This window comes from Taudactylus pleione, unplaced genomic scaffold (assembly GCF_031769625.1).
Source record: "Taudactylus pleione unplaced genomic scaffold, aTauple2 ptg001031l, whole genome shotgun sequence".
NCBI lineage: Eukaryota > Metazoa > Chordata > Amphibia > Anura > Myobatrachidae > Taudactylus > Taudactylus pleione.
In genome coordinates this window covers 1,146,924-1,162,854 of record NW_028285432.1, presented here as the reverse complement: position 1 = coordinate 1,162,854, position 15,931 = coordinate 1,146,924, and the positions used below count along the sequence as shown (strand labels likewise).

Here is a 15,931-nt window from a genome sequence, read left to right as displayed (position 1 = left end):
TGGGTGGGTAGTGGTGGGGGGTTGTTTCAGCCAGAATACATACGAATTACCGCCGGACTTCAAATCCCGACAGCGGCAGGCCGACATGGCTGAGAATCCTGATCGTCCCCAGGTAAGTATGAACTAACCTAACCCCCCTAACCCTAACCCTCCTTAGGGGTGCCTAACCCTAACCTTCCCCCCCAGTGCCTAACCCTAATCCCCCCTCTAAGTGCCAAAACCTAACCCCCCTTCCCCGCCGCCTAAACCTAAGTCCCCCGGGGGGGTGCCTAACCCTAAGTCCCCCCAGGAGTGCCTAACCTTAACCTTCCCTCCCCCTAGCCTAACCCTAACCTCCCGGGGGGATGCCTAACCCTAAGCCCCCCCCTGGGAGCCCTAAACCTAACCCTCCCCCCCACGCAGCTGTCCGCAGCGGCGCCCGGCATCACTTTGATCGGGATGCTGGGCGCGGGTCTCCTGGCGTCGGTAAAATGACAGGCGTCTAGAATTAGACGCCTGTCATTTAACCCTCGCCGGGATAAAGCAGTCAGGAATCCAGCTGTCGGGCTTACGTCCGCCGGCTTCCCGATTGCATACCGGTTCTGCCACTGGGGATCTATTACCATTAGGGTGTGGAAAAATGCCCCATTGAGGATCTATATGTAACACTCAGGCTTGGGAGGTACTATTACAATGGGGGCCTATGGAGACGGGGTGTGCAAGACACCCCCCAAGAATATTTTTAAATACATTTTTAAATATACATTTGAAATTTGAATAGATTTTAAAAAAAAATAAATGTTCGCGCAGTTTTGGGATAAAAAAATTAGCCATTGAAGTGGTTCAGCCAAGGAAAATTATTTTACCATAAAAGTAAAGGAGAAACCAAACCCATCATTAGTGATTGAATATGTCTGATATTTTTATGTTAATGTTTAAAAAATTTGTCCCAGCATGCTAGAGTATCTATCCCCTATGTTTGATCTGAACTGGTATAATTGAATATCTGTGTAATTGGTATACAGTCCTCCAGCTACAATGCAATATTTATAGTGATTGGCTGGGGACCCCTGGTTGAAGAGGCTATCACCAGGTAAGATGTAAGCACATAATAAACATTACTATGATGCCTTCATGGCCAGGTATTCCCCACAAATTCCCCATCAATCTCTATAAATATTGAAATGGTCCTGAGGGTTACATTCCCCTCAGATAGGAAACGTCCACTTTAAAAAGTGTTTTGACCATCATTCCACATCTGCCTAATTAGCAGTGTGAGGGGGGTTCTCCTTTTGGAATTTTGCCTTTAGCAGGATCCAATACAGTTCCCGGGGAGCATGTTCTACCAACCATTCTGGGCGAGAGGCTGGTCCTGATAAAATGACCACAGTGATCCATACTCAGGGGAAGGATGGTAATAGAACTTCTGAACGTGGACATTCCTAATTTAATTCTTTAAATTGCATTATACTGGAATATAGAAGAAACATTTAGGGCATTTCACATTTTAGAATACTATATAAATATAAAGTATTGACTTGCCTCATGGGTAATTGAAATACTTTGCATGGGTTGGAGGATTGTCAGTGCAAACAATTAGTTAATTTATATTGTATTTAAATTTTTTTATATTGGAGCATAGAAAATGTATAAAGGAAGTTATGGCAGCAATGGGGACAACAGAAGAATTGAACCATATTGTAGCAAATAAAAATTTAAAATTCATGCTCTAGTATAGTGGGATTAGCGATAGGCACGAGTATTGAAGCAATGGCGCAGTAAAAGATGCGGTGTATAACATATCAATTATAACCATAGCCTTTGAATATAAAATGATTTGCAACAGGGATAAGCGGTAGGCACAAGTATTAAAACAATGGTATAGAAGAAGATATGATGTATAATGTATTTCAAATAGAACCGTAACATTCAAACAGAAAATGTACTGAATTCCGACCAACTAAATGCTCCTGCTCAGACTTGGTAGACAACTTAAGGCCGTATTCAATTGCCGGCAAAAAGTTTTCACCGTCATCGCTTGTTTTGCCTCCGGAAAAGCTTTGCGGTCGTCACCACGATTCGCCCTATTCAATTCCAAAGGACGCAAAAAAGCAGAACTCAAATCGGCGAAAAGTCCTGTCAGGTTTGGGAAAATCATATAGAAAATGGGGCCCTAGACCGCACACTCTGAATATGGATATAATGGGAGGTGCTACCTGTGGAGACTATTGTTGCAAACACAAGAAGAAAAAGTACCCAGGTAACCTCTGAGGGTAGATCCCTAATATACTGGGGTTGCAATCCAGATCACAGGATACCCCCAAACAGGCCCAGCTGAGCCACCCCAGGGCATCACCCTGATACCCCCCAAAAGATGCACGGACATGGGGAATCACTATGGATTCCCCCGAATAGCCCTGCTGAAGGTATTTAGGGTGCTTAAATGGTCTCAATTGGTGCTATTTTGCGTCTTTGCACAAGTGGTGAAGAATAGCATTTTGCTGGTTTTTTTTGGTAAATATAAGTAGTCCCAGCAAATTTGGGGTACATGAAAATGGGTGCAAGCATGGTTAATATTCGCTGAAGTGCGTTTTTAAAAAAACTTAAAAAACGCACTTTCAGCATGCACCTGCAATCTAAGAAAAACAAGGGCATACTTGGGGGACCCCTGGAGTTGATTTCGATAGTTTTTAATCTTGTCCCCCAACTTTGTTTTTTTTCGCCCCCAAAATTAAATTACTTTTTTGGGGTGTTGTAAAGTATTTTTTTTTACTTTTTTTGACGCAGTTTACCTTAGGGGGACTGTTCCAAGGCTGCATGTGTGTTCCCGCAACTTTGCACCCCAAACCCCCAATTCTGCACTTTTTTCCGCCTCCATTCACAGGCAGATCTTTTCTTTTCGCTGGTTACAAGGCGCAGACTTTTTGCATCGCCGAAAAGTCTTTGCAATTGAATACGACGGAAAGATTCCGACAGGCGAAATGACGTCATCTGCGAAAACTTTTCGCCGAGAACGGCTTTTCGCCAGCAATTGAATACGACCCTTAGCATGCAAATAGGAGACAAATGTCATTATTAAAAACATCAAAATGTAAAGGGACTAAAAAAGTCCTATATAGTAACCAGGATCGGTGGGTGATCAACTCTTATATATTTTAAATCTTCTCTTTGCATTACAGATTAAACCATTATAACTTGATAATCGTTGTTCTTTAAAAGAATCTGTCAAATGGAATTTTGTAGGACACTCGCTTGCCCCAGTCTGACACTAGTTACCAATACCTGTGTCTTTAATTTCACACCTAGCTGCTCATTTGATTGTTATTATACAGCTTCCTGACCATAACAACCTAGGGGTAATTTGGTTAATAAATTGTAGAAAAATAAATGACTCAGATAATTATTGTTGTTTTAAAGTAAGAGGAAATTTATTATCAAAACCTTTATAATGCAGGGATTGCAAGAACCAGCAATAACATACGATCTTTGTAAAATACAATTTAAAGAGATATGTAACACTGAGGGAAAGTAGTATTTGTTCTACAAAGGATAAACTATTCTTTCCATCACCCTAGGGTTCCAGTGGTCTGGCTGTTCGGATAATATTGCATACGGCGTAGCCTTCTCGCAGTCATTTGTAGATGTAAGAGAAAGAAGCAAAGGGGCATCGTCTAGTCGTGCTCTCATGAATCTCCACAATAATGAGGCAGGACGCAAGGTAAAGGGCTATCTTGTTATTAACTACATAAGTTTTCTTTTCTGATTACTTTAAGTTTTAGGACATATAAAGTATTGCTCTATGGATCTGTATCAAAACTGACTGGTATCCCTATCCTCAATTTGTGTAAGAGCCTGCAATGTATGTAATGCATGGCTGCAGATATATCCTTACACATCTTTGCTGCAGTTGCGCAAAAAATTCCCTCCCCAGCGCGCCTGGTTCCGTGAGCCTCTGCTAGTGCCAGGCATCTAGGATTCTCATTTACAAAAGAACTAAAGCTGTGTACACATTAGATGATGTGTACCCAGCGTGACATTTCAGACTTCGGGACCAGGCATGTGGCATGTGCATACACTCTTGCCGATGCTGGGTCCAATGGGGGGACGTTAGAGGCGTCCCCTATTGGACCTGCAGTAGGGCCGACGGGCGATGTTGCTAACGATCCGCAAGAGCACACTAGACAATTTGCACAATATGACGCTCCGACCCGTGGGATCGGAAGACATACTGTCTAGTGTGTACCCAGCATTACATATATAACATATTTAGTCAAAGGGCGGGATGCATCAAGCATCACATGTTGAATGGGATACACTGCATGCATAGCAGCATTTACTAATGCCGTATTCATGTACAATTGTGATTAAAATCGCAAAGGACAGCTCTTCCGATAAGAGCTGTCTTTTGTGGTGTGAGGACTTCCGGGAGTCCTTCTGCGTATGAGCAACTGTTGGCCAGTGTATGCGCAAGCCGTGGGGGACACTGTGTGGGATCCCAGTGTCCCCCACAGCTTGCGCATGTGCTGGCTGACGGAATGCAGCATAGAGAAGCCCATAGGATTCTATTAGGCATGTTGCTTATGGGGTACAAGTTCCAGAAAGTTTCGCTGTCTGGAGCTTGATGCATATGGAGATTGTGGTCAAACCTCCGAAAACATTTTTGACCGCATTTTGGGCTTGATGCATCTCACCCAAAGTGAGAATTGCAGGTGGTAAGGTGGCGCAATTTAGCACGGCTCCCGAATGCACAGGTGCACAATTTATTCCATTGTGTAGCGGGGAGTGGGGCGATTCAGTAGTCTCATGATCATTACAGGAGGGCAGACAAGTATGATATATCTATTAAATAATCTCAGTCTGGGTCTAGAGGCATGGAGGCCTCCCCCCACCCAGGGTCAGACTGACCCACAGGGGTACAGGTGAAATCCCCAAGGGTCCCACTACCTAAGGACCCCACCTCCTTTTTTAATGTCAGCTTTCAGACAATGCACTCAAATTATTTATTGTTACTCTATTACAAGGTCAGTTACCTGGTAGAGCAGGAACATGGATGAACAGACCATGCACTGTAGTATCAATGTTGTCTGCAGGTTATGTCCTCTATAATGGTTAGCCAAGCTTCTGTGGTGGCTGACCACAACCTTTAAACATGGGGCCCTACAACTGCCTTCCCCTGGTGTGCCCTTCATGCCCCAGTCCGACACCAGCCTCCACTAACCTCACTCCACTGACAGCTCTCACTGGCTGGCAGACTTCCAGCCACAGTCTCACTTATAGAGATGGCCATAAAAGTGGTCACCATCGATGGCATGAAGCCACCGTCACGAACCTATAGATGGGCAATCCTACTGTGAGAACTGGCCCAATCAGGGTAGGTGGTGGAACTGAATGGGGTGGGGATAACTGGAAGGGCAATCATAGAAGGGGGCAGAACTGAATGAGCACCGGGTTGGAGCTATATTTTCATGCTCCTGCATCAGAGTGAAAAAAATTGCAGCTTTTTTTGTCATTGATGGTAGAGAATCATTAGATCTCTGCCATCGAAGGCAAAACCATCAACCATTGGTGGCAAACCATCGATAGTTGTTAACCATGGATGGTTTATGGATACTCTCTTTTGTCTTCTTCCCCCAGTGCTGTTCCTATAGGAATGTTTCCTCCAGTAGCACCTGCAGCCAGCAATGGGGGATTCGGCTGCAGGCACAGACAGGAGGGGCCAGTGCTGCCTTAACAAAGGCCCCTCTGTGCCAGCTGTCGCCCTTCTCCATGCCCCTAGGGTAATTGAGGACAAAGATGAAAGAGAGACGGCCATATAAGGGACTGAGATAAGAAAGAGAAAGATGGGTGAGGGATTGACGGGGACAAAGATAAGAGAGAGAGACAGAGGGTAAGAGGGACAGTGATGAGAAAGAGAGACAAGGGGTGAGCAGGATAGAGATGAGAGATGAAACAATAGGGGTGAGAGGGGGACAGACATGAGAGACAGAGAGGGAATTGAGAGGGACATAGATGAGAGACAGGAGGGTGAAGGAGACAAATGAGAGATAGGGAGACGGGGGAAGGGAGAGTGATGGGAGGCAGTGATAAGGAATGGGGAGAATGGAAGGTAGGGGCATAGGGATGAGATACAGATAGGGGAAGTAAGGGGAGCAGCAATGAGATATAGGGAAATGGGAGGGGTAAGGAGGACAGAAACTAGAGACAGGAAGAAGGGGAGTGTGGAGGACAGAAATAAGAGAGGGAGACGGTGGGGGGCTTGAGAGATGGGGGAAAAAACTTCCAACTCAGGTCAGATAACTAGCGACCAAAAGTGTGACGGGTCCAAAATACTAGTCATAATATATAAATAGCCATTACAAATTCTAAAACATTCATTAATTCCTTAGTTGGGATGTATTTAAATGACATAACAGGGAATAGATGGTTTGAGCTAAAATTAAATATGCAAGTAATAGAATGTTTTTATTTTTTTGCTAAATATATTTACATTAGTCTAAGTTTTTGCAGCTTTTCCATGACCACTTCCAGTTTCCATACATAGAGACCAATCAGATAGTTTCTTTCATTTCGTAACTATACTCAAAAAACAACATAATCTGATGTCAAGGGTTACAATACCTTGTTTGCTGGTACCTGCACACCATTTTCTATGGTTGTGAACTGCACTCTTGGGAGGGATATAACATAGCGTAAGTCTCTGGACACTCTTCCTGCACACATATTTCCTGTTCTGTCTGCAAAATTAATAAGATGAACTGGTCAATGAATATTCTCCCTTTTGTTGTCAGGCCATCCTCAACAACATGCGAGTGGAATGTAAGTGCCACGGTGTCTCTGGCTCCTGTGAGGTGAGGACTTGCTGGAAGGCCATGCCTCCATTTCGAAAAGTTGGAAACGTTTTGAAGGAAAAGTTTGATGGAGCTACCGAAGTAGAGCAGAAAAAGATTGGTACAACCAAAGTTTTGGTTCCTAAAAACTCTCAATTCAAGCCACACACAGATGAAGACCTAGTATATCTTGACTCCAGTCCGGATTTTTGTGACCATGACTTAAAGAATGGAGTTTTAGGAACTACTGGCCGACAGTGTAACAAGACTTCCAAGGCTATCGATGGATGTGAGTTAATGTGCTGTGGCCGAGGGTTTCACACGGAAGAAGTTGAAATAATAGAAAGGTGCAGTTGTAAATTCCACTGGTGCTGCTTTGTCAAATGTAAACAGTGCCACAAAGTGGTAGAAATGCACACATGTCGGTGATCTAAACCTATTTAAACAGAATGGACAATTTGGATCTCTCCACACCACCAATGTCATTCCTTCCACCACGACAAGTGTAGCTCTAGAAACTGCAAAAAAAGATAAGGGACAATAGATTTTTTTTAAAAGAATATTTAAAGTCCCAAATTATCATTGATGTATATTTGTATTCTTTTTATATTTATTTCTGACAAACAACGAGGTTGTGAGTCCGTGCTACCCATCTACAGGTGGTGGAAATTAATTTTTGTTGCTGCTTCTACAAGGCTGGAGGACAAGACATGACCCACAAAAACTGCTGAAGGAACGTTAACTACAACAATCTGCAAAATGAAAAAAAGATAAAGATATAGAGAATACGAGAAACTTATATAGGATGACCACTATCCACCTTGTTATTCCAGTGACATTTAACTAACTTCCACCAAATGACCAAAATAACTAATGAACCTTCATTATATTTTTAAATGGAAACAAAAATGTTAGCATAGGTATTTTATATCTATATCAATGTATATAAATATATATTCATGTTTTGTATTACAAATATTTCTGTACAAGAAAGATTATTAAGCAAACTATGAGATCAATACAAAGATTTTAGTATATTTTCTCATTCCTTGGGGACAGATGATGGACAGACATGTATGCTGGTCCTTGCATAGAATTGTTATTTTTCCTTTTCAGTGTGTTTCCTGCTGAATTATGTTGGGTTATATAGTACAAGAATGAATGAATGAATGAATGAAGCATAACTACTGCCTTGGCATTTATGTTAAAATGCTGGAACAAGTAGAATATGCTTTATAGTTTTATGGGGGGGGGGGGTTGTATTTTGTTTATACTTTTCTACTTTTTTACAGTAACTCCCTGGGTCCAAAATAAGGAAAAATACTTAAACAATTTTCTGTTAATTGGGCAGTATTGGTATCTCATTAAACACATATCAATGAAAAATATACCAAAGCAAACAACTATGTTTTGAAGAATCACTTAATAAAACACACTTATTGCAAACAAGCAACAAAGAACTGCATTCCTATAAAATAGTTGCCACTGCCTCGATTCCCCAACGTCTAGTGTATTATAAAATATTAAATACATATATCAAAATAATGGGGAATGAAGGAGAAAATAAATAATATATTTTGCATGCATATTTTTATAATCTATTTAATAATTTTACATATGAAAATGCATCTGGCAGGCAGACCTGCAGATGGATCAGAGTGGTCTGAACACTTACCTAATAGACGTAGCACAATCCACCAAAAAAGCAAAAAGGGGAGTTGAATGGGCAGATTAGAGACTTTTCCTTTATGAATGGCCCCAGAACACAAACAGGCAGAGTTTATATCCTTGTTGGATGAGGTGTCAGTGCAGATTTTCAGTAGAGAGTAGGATCTACACATGCCAAGCCCTCTGCATACAGATGTGTACACATGATTCATGTGTTATAGGGCTCTATTTACTACATGCATTGGTAATGCAGATTGTAGTGTGATATTACTGAGTGAATTCGCATTGCGAATTCAGGCAATATCACAGGGATTTACTACAAATCCCTTGCAGGGACAGACCTTGCGATAAAGCTTTGTCCCTGCTAATCCCCTTCGGAGCCTTATCACGGTATTTTCGCAAAAAAGTACCGTGATTAACTGCCCGCGCATGCGCCGACCGGTCGCCGCTGCTACCCCCCTCCGGCGCTAAGCCCCGCCCCCACGATCGTGGAGCCCCCCCTCCCCGCGACCCCCCCTCCCCTCCCCGCAACCCCCCTCTCCCTTACTTACACTTACCTGCATTCTGCAGGCCTCCGGTGATATTCTCCATTACTCCGGTCAGGTGATCTCCCATACTGCACTGCTGCCCGATCACCTGATGACCGGGCAGCAGTGCACTGTGGGAGACCAGCTGACCGGAGGGGAGTCATCACCGTAGGCCCAATCACCGGTCCCTGGAGTCAGGTAAGTAAAAAAAATTGTTACTATTTTTTTTTTCTTTTTTTTTTTACAGTAATCAGCTTGCGGTCTGTTTAGACCACACAGCTGATTACAGGGACCGACTCCCAGCTCTGCTCTCCCCATTAGAGCAGGGCAGGAGTCCGGTAACCGGGGGAGACCCTGGATAACGCCACCTCCAGGTGGCGTTATTATCACAGGGCTTTCCCCGGTATTTTTTCACATTTTATTTTTAGTAACTCTGATCGGATCACATTTCCCATTACAGTTATGGGAAATGCGATCTGCTTTACTAAAAATAAGTGATACTTAGGGGTTGGAGTAGAATTTTACGAATTCTACTCCAATTGCCCTGTAATAACTATAGGTGATACTAAAATAATGTGAAACGAGTGTGAAAACACCCTTTTTCACATTATTTTAGTAAAAATAATGTTGATAAATAGAGCCCATATGGTCTTAAATTAATAGACTATGCACTTCGTCACAATACCCCCTCACTCCTATGCGTGTGCCACTCTATCATAACTGCCCGGTGTGAAAGGCATCACTGGGTGACACCTGGTGCGTACTCTGGATACCCCCCGCGTGCCTGGCCAAAAAAGTTTGCGTGCCCTAAATAAAGAGGGCTTGGCCTCACGGGGATCCCAATAACATCACTCCGGGGGCAACCCGGCATCACCGGAGATGCTGGACTGCCCCCAGAGACTGGGCTGTCAGCATAGTCAGCTCCCCTTCTATGACAGGAGGCGGGTGCTGCAGGAGAATGTCACACTGCAGCACCCGGCTCCTGTCACTGCAGACGAGCCGGCATGTTGGTGTCACCACCTCCAAGGGTGACACCCGGGTGCAGCCCGCACCCCCCTCATGACACCACTGTGTGAAAGTGAGTAATGTGTTGACCCTATATAATTGAAGTGTAATAATAACAACAACAAAATAAATGACCATCATAAAGAAAACTCATAAGGAGACAATGTACACATAAATGTAGTAAAACATTTACTTGGAGCAAAAGAAAGTTATTGTAATTTTAAATGTACATGTTTATGAAATAACTACTGTAATATAATATTTTAAATTTGCCAGGAGAGGTACTTACTGAACATGTGCTAATTATACAACTTTGTAAAGCTCTCCTGTTACACAAAAGACTGGAAAGAGATAGATGATGCTTCACTGGTGTCACTGAGGAACCGTACATATTTGATAATAATTTTCAGTGCAAATTATTTGTCATCAGTGAGTGCAAAATATCTTTTGTATCAACCTTGACTTGATATCACAGTAAAAACTAAACCCATGACAAAAGCACTGCACAACTACACATCACAGATAGTATAGTAAAAATAAACAACACATTTTTGGATAGAATTGGGTTGTAAAAAAATATTACTGAGATTAAACCACCCATTCCCTCCCTTGCTTAATCGTTCCTCCCAACATGATTTAGGCAGGTCTGTGTGGATTTTAGGGGACTGTTTTTGGGCAGCCTAGCTCCATAATTCTTAAAAATTGGAATGTTTGGAGGTATGGCTTAATTTCAATGAATTACTTATATCTGCAGAAGACTTCTCCTTTTAGATGGGAACAAGTATAACAGCTTTCCTACAAGAGACTGAAGAAGCTGCTAAAATGGAATCTCAGTGGGCAATATTCCACAGGTTAATACTAATATATATTTGTCTTGTTGGAAAGGTTTATTTCTGCTGTAATAATAAGAATTACAGTTACTGTAATGGTTTTCAGCCTCCCTAATATATTTATGATTCAGGCATTATTTTTTTTTACTTTTACATCCGGATAAGCAGTCAGACATGATAGACTTTGGACTGTTTAATAACATACACGACTCTCCAATATAAGGATTAAGTAAGCTTTGCTTCTGCAGCACAAGAAACACGATACTCTAGTATCACAAGCATGTTTAAGGAATCACTGGGTTATATTTGATTTATGTTTAACAATTTGTTCTGGTTTCATCCTGTCTGCATACAACATACAACATTTATACACTCATCTTATTATAAAGGTCCCATTTGCCCATTAACAGAAAATAGTTTATTTCTTCTGCAGTGCATATTTGGGTTAGTAATACTGATTTATATGACCACAGAGACTACAAATTCTGTTGAATGCTCAAATGCATAAATTGTAAGCTTAAAAATGATTAGAGAGGTGAGTTGAATGTTCCTGATAGCTGTGTGTATAGGTTAGTGGGAAAATGGTTTTAAAATAAAATATTGACCAATTGCCAGTGTTCCGTGTTGTCAAATACTTTGCCTGCAAAATTTGTTGACTGTTAAAATTTCTGCAGTGAAGCAATGAAGTGTTGGAAGGCTGCAGAGACAGATGGAACACTGGAAATTTGGAAAACATGGCTTAGGTTTCTTTACGAGTTCATGTTTCTTTTTGAAGGTATGTAGTACTGGACACGCCCATCAGGTGCAAAGTTTTTGTTGGGCGTGTCCCACAAACTACCGGGTGACATACTGAAAACAGATCATCATTGGTTCTAAAGATGTTTATGTCATGAATGCTTGATTGCATATTTAAACCCATTTTTTCCTTTTTTATGCATATACTGTACCAGGAAATTAGATAAAATAATGAGATTTTTGAGTATTGTCATAATGTGACAATTATATTGCCCCCCTTTTAAGTCTTTTTTTTTCAAGATTAATGTTTTTTAGCATCTCGTAAAATGTAAAATAAAAGATAACTGTTTTTATAGAATTTTATTAGATTTAGCTGATTTCTTAAAGAACAACTAAAACCTAAAATACAAGTTGGTTAATATGGGATTACTAACAGCAATCAGAAATATATATTCATACATTTCAGGAGTTTATTGAAACTGAATAAATTTTAAGTAAAGCTGTGATCACAAGTGGAGATGTTTTTACCTAGGCATGTCGGACTTCCTGTCTGTAACCTTATTAAAGGGCACCTCAGCCTGTTACTTAGTGTGACATGTTTGTAACCAGAATACAACAACTTGTACAAAGCTGCAGAATGAATGTACATACAAGGCCATGTTTTGAATTAGGAATAAATGCAATTTTAGCATTGGCAAAACAATCCTATGGAGGTGTAGGGGGGGGGGGATTTAAAATGTGCCAAAGATTCAAATATGGGACAGGAAAGTGTCCTAGCTCAATTCAAAATTGCAGTTTAAAAATAAAGCTTTGTGGTATTTGTGTGCTACTTGCAGTACAGTATATTCACTGCTTGCAATTTATAAAAATGGATTTCCAGGTGCAATTTGCATCCGTAAGCAATATTTTTTCCTAATGCTTAAAGAGGCCCCACAATGACAAATATAATTTGTTCTGAAAAAGTACAGTATGGGGACATAGGGGCATATTTACCACAATCTGCATTTAAAATACGGTTGTGGTCTTATATTTTTGCTAAATTCGCATTGCTAATTTAGGAAATATCACTTGGATGTACTAAAATTTGCAGCTTGTGAGAAAGCTCTGTCCCTGCGAATCCTCTCTGTACAGCTCTCGGTATTTTTTGCAAAAAAATACAGGGAGAATGTGAATGCACATGCACAGGGATTTAGTGAGGGTGGTTCCGGTGGAGCATGAGCTCTGGGCGCCAAAATGGACAGAGGGCGCCATCCAGGGTTCCGGAATTCATGGGGCGCTGCACAGTATGTTGGCTGCCTGTTAGTTTTATCTCGGTTTGTTTGCTCTATATTCAAAATAAATTATGGATCTGAGATCTATTTTTACATTTCATGCTCCCTCAAGCTGCCCAGATTGCCTCCCCTCCTGCCCTCCCTCCTCTGTGATCATCTTCTGTCACCTCCACTTTCCTGTCAGATTACATTCACTTCTCACCTCTTTAATTCCCTCCCCTTTCTACCCTGTGATTGGCTCATTGCCCCTGTCCACTCCTTTCTTATTGGCTTCTGTCACCACCCCTCTCTGATCGACTCTTTGCCCCTCCCCTCTCCTTTCTTATTGGCTTCTGTCACTACCTCTCTCCTCTCCTTTTCTTATTGGCTTCTGTCACCACCCCTTTATGATCTGCTCTTTGCCCCTCCCCTTTCCTTTCTTATTGGCTTCTGTCACTGCCCCTCTCTGATTGGCATTGCCCCTCCCCACTCCTTTCTTATTGGCTTCTGTCATTACCCATCTCCTTTTCTTTATGCTTCTGTCACTGCCCCACTCTGATTGGCATTGCACTTCCCCTCCCCTTTCTTATTGGCTTCTGTCACCTTTCCTCTCTAATCGGCACTTTCCTCTCCCTTTGCCCTCTATGATCCCCTCCCTCCTTCTCTCCTCATTCATTCATTGTGCTTCAATGGACTTAATAGTGACACATCTGAGGTAATGTCCTAAACTTCATTTGTAAGGTATGAGATTAAAAAAAGTAACTGCTTTGCTTTGATGTGTTCCCAGGCATGACCACAAAGTGTTATTTGAAAGGGCTATTAATAAATATTAGGAGACCTGAAATAATAATGGTGGTAGATAGAACATGACATGGTTAGTAGTACTCACATTAATATACTGTAGGTGCAATGCATATTTGCTAAGTAGGAGCATAGTTGAGAAGGAAGCTTCCCATAGGTGTTTCCACTCCAGTGAAAGTTGCTCGGGGCAGTAACTGCAGTAATAAGCTGTGCACCATGAGCAATATCACTTTTGCTCATGTATTCTGTCAATTTAAGTTAAATGATCAGAATATATAATACAATCTCCTCTATTGACTAATAACAATGATACAAAGGAGATAAATGTCAGATCCTAGGTGCTATACATAAATAAAGCGGTGCCAAAGCAGCTACCCCTTAATGTCAGATAGTGCATCGCTGAAGCATTTCGTACCCCCAATAGTATCTCCATGCCCCAGCGTGATACCGCCACTGTTTTCTGTTTCTCTCTTTGCTTGAGTATTCACCCGCAGGCTGGCCAGAGCCCACTGGCACAGATCAGCACAGGGGGGGGGCTATAACATGCACTTTCTCCGGGCGCCATGGTTCCATGCTACTCCTCTGCACTTGCGCCGATGCTGGCTACCACTATACCTCCCCTGCCGTCCTGTTTTCACTTACCTCGATGATCAGTGATCCGGTGAGCTCCTTTGTGACTCTAATCGTGACATCTAGTTGCCGGGCTCCTGCTCTCTGACCATGGTCATCTGATGTGTGCTGTGGACTGAGATGCCAGTTTACAGCACACATCAGATGACCGGAGTCACAGAGGAGCTGACTGGATCACCGATCACCGGTCCCTGGGTGTAGGTAAGTGGCTTTTTTTTAACTATTTTTATTTTTTACTGTGTTCAGCCTGTTATCTATCTAGGCGCCGGCTCCGCTCTGCCTGTCAGAGCAGAGCTGGAGTAGGTGAAATTGGGGAAAGCCCTAATAATGCCATCTCCAGGTGGCGTTATTATTGCAAGGCTTCCCCCATTATTTTTTCACAGTTTGATTTTATTACATTTGAGCACATCACATTTTCCATTAGAAGTATGGGAAATGCGATCTGCTTACTAAAATAAAATGTGCTTGGAGGAGAAACTCGCGATTTCACCTCCAATTGCCCATTGACACATTTAGGTGATGCTAAAATTATGTGATAAAGGTGTGAAAACATTAGTTTTCTAATTTTTTTTAGTAGAAAAAATGTTGAGAAATATGGGGGTCATTCAGACCCGCTCGCGAGCAAATTTCACTCGCTAGCGGGTTGATATTGTGATACTGTGCATGCGCACGACGGAGGGAGCTCCGTCGTGCACATGCGCGAGACCCGGCGAGCGACAAGAAAATCGCTCGGGGTCTTGCACCAAAGGGGGCGTGCTGTCGATGGTGACTGACAGCACGCCCCCTTTGGTTGGCATGCCGGGGGCATGGCGGCCAGACGGAGGCGTTCCCATGGGAACGCCTACCGTCTGCTTCGGCCCCACTGACATCAGTAATAATGTCAGTGGGAGTGACTTTGGCTCTGATAGAGCCAAAATCACTCCTGGGCTTGCGGCAGCGAGACCCTACCGCAGGGTCTCGCCGCAAGCCCGATGGTCGCGATGGTCTTTGACCATTGCGACCATCATTATGGACGCTCGCTATAGCTGTGGGTGGTCACCAACAGCTATACGAGCGTCCAGGAGGACGCTCCATTTTCATGGAGGAGGGCACTGATTCAGAGCGAGCGCTCTGGTCAGAGCGTCCGGCTCTGAATCAGGCCCTATGTCCCATACAGCTGTGAATTTCCCTTTAGGCACATACCTAGTGCGCCATTTATTAGGGGGTGGCACTTGCTAGTTTTATTACTGTTAGTCCGAACTTTACCAGTAACTACAAAATATTTCCACTGTACTGTACCATATCCCATCTTTAGTGGAGTGTAAACAGTTAGGACATGCATAGACTGCCTCTGTAAGGTGTCCTTAGTATATATGTATACATAATTAAAAATAAACCAAATGTCATACTTTATGGCTTTATTAGTATTATAATAAATTGCCAATCACTAAACAATGAAAATAATAAAATTGCATAGAGGGGGGCGGTCATTACTGTTGTGCCTAGGGGCGCCCTAACCCCTAAATGTGCCCCTGGGATTTGTGGATGTTGTTAGCGGATTTTTCATATTGTGTTGTAGGCTTAGTGGCCATTTGAGAGCAGGCTAGTGGAGCTGTGTCATTGATTTAATTAACTTCACATAAAGAATTATTTAAATGAGTGCGTACCTGCTGACATATTAAGCAGGGTCATGTGAATGT

General features: G+C 42.4%; 1 protein-coding gene across 1 annotated transcript in view; it reads left to right on the top strand.

Annotated features, from left to right (window-relative positions):
- WNT4 (Wnt family member 4) overlaps positions 1 to 12,281 on the top strand; it is a 98,516-nt gene extending 86,235 nt beyond the window's left edge. The window contains exons 4-5 of the mRNA XM_088461242.1: positions 3,555 to 3,697; positions 6,768 to 12,281. Of these exons, the coding sequence (XP_088317368.1) occupies positions 3,555 to 3,697; positions 6,768 to 7,235 (611 nt within the window). The 3' untranslated portion in view covers positions 7,236 to 12,281. The remainder of the gene's footprint in view (positions 1 to 3,554; positions 3,698 to 6,767) is intronic.
- Positions 12,282 to 15,931: the final 3,650 nt, after the last annotated feature.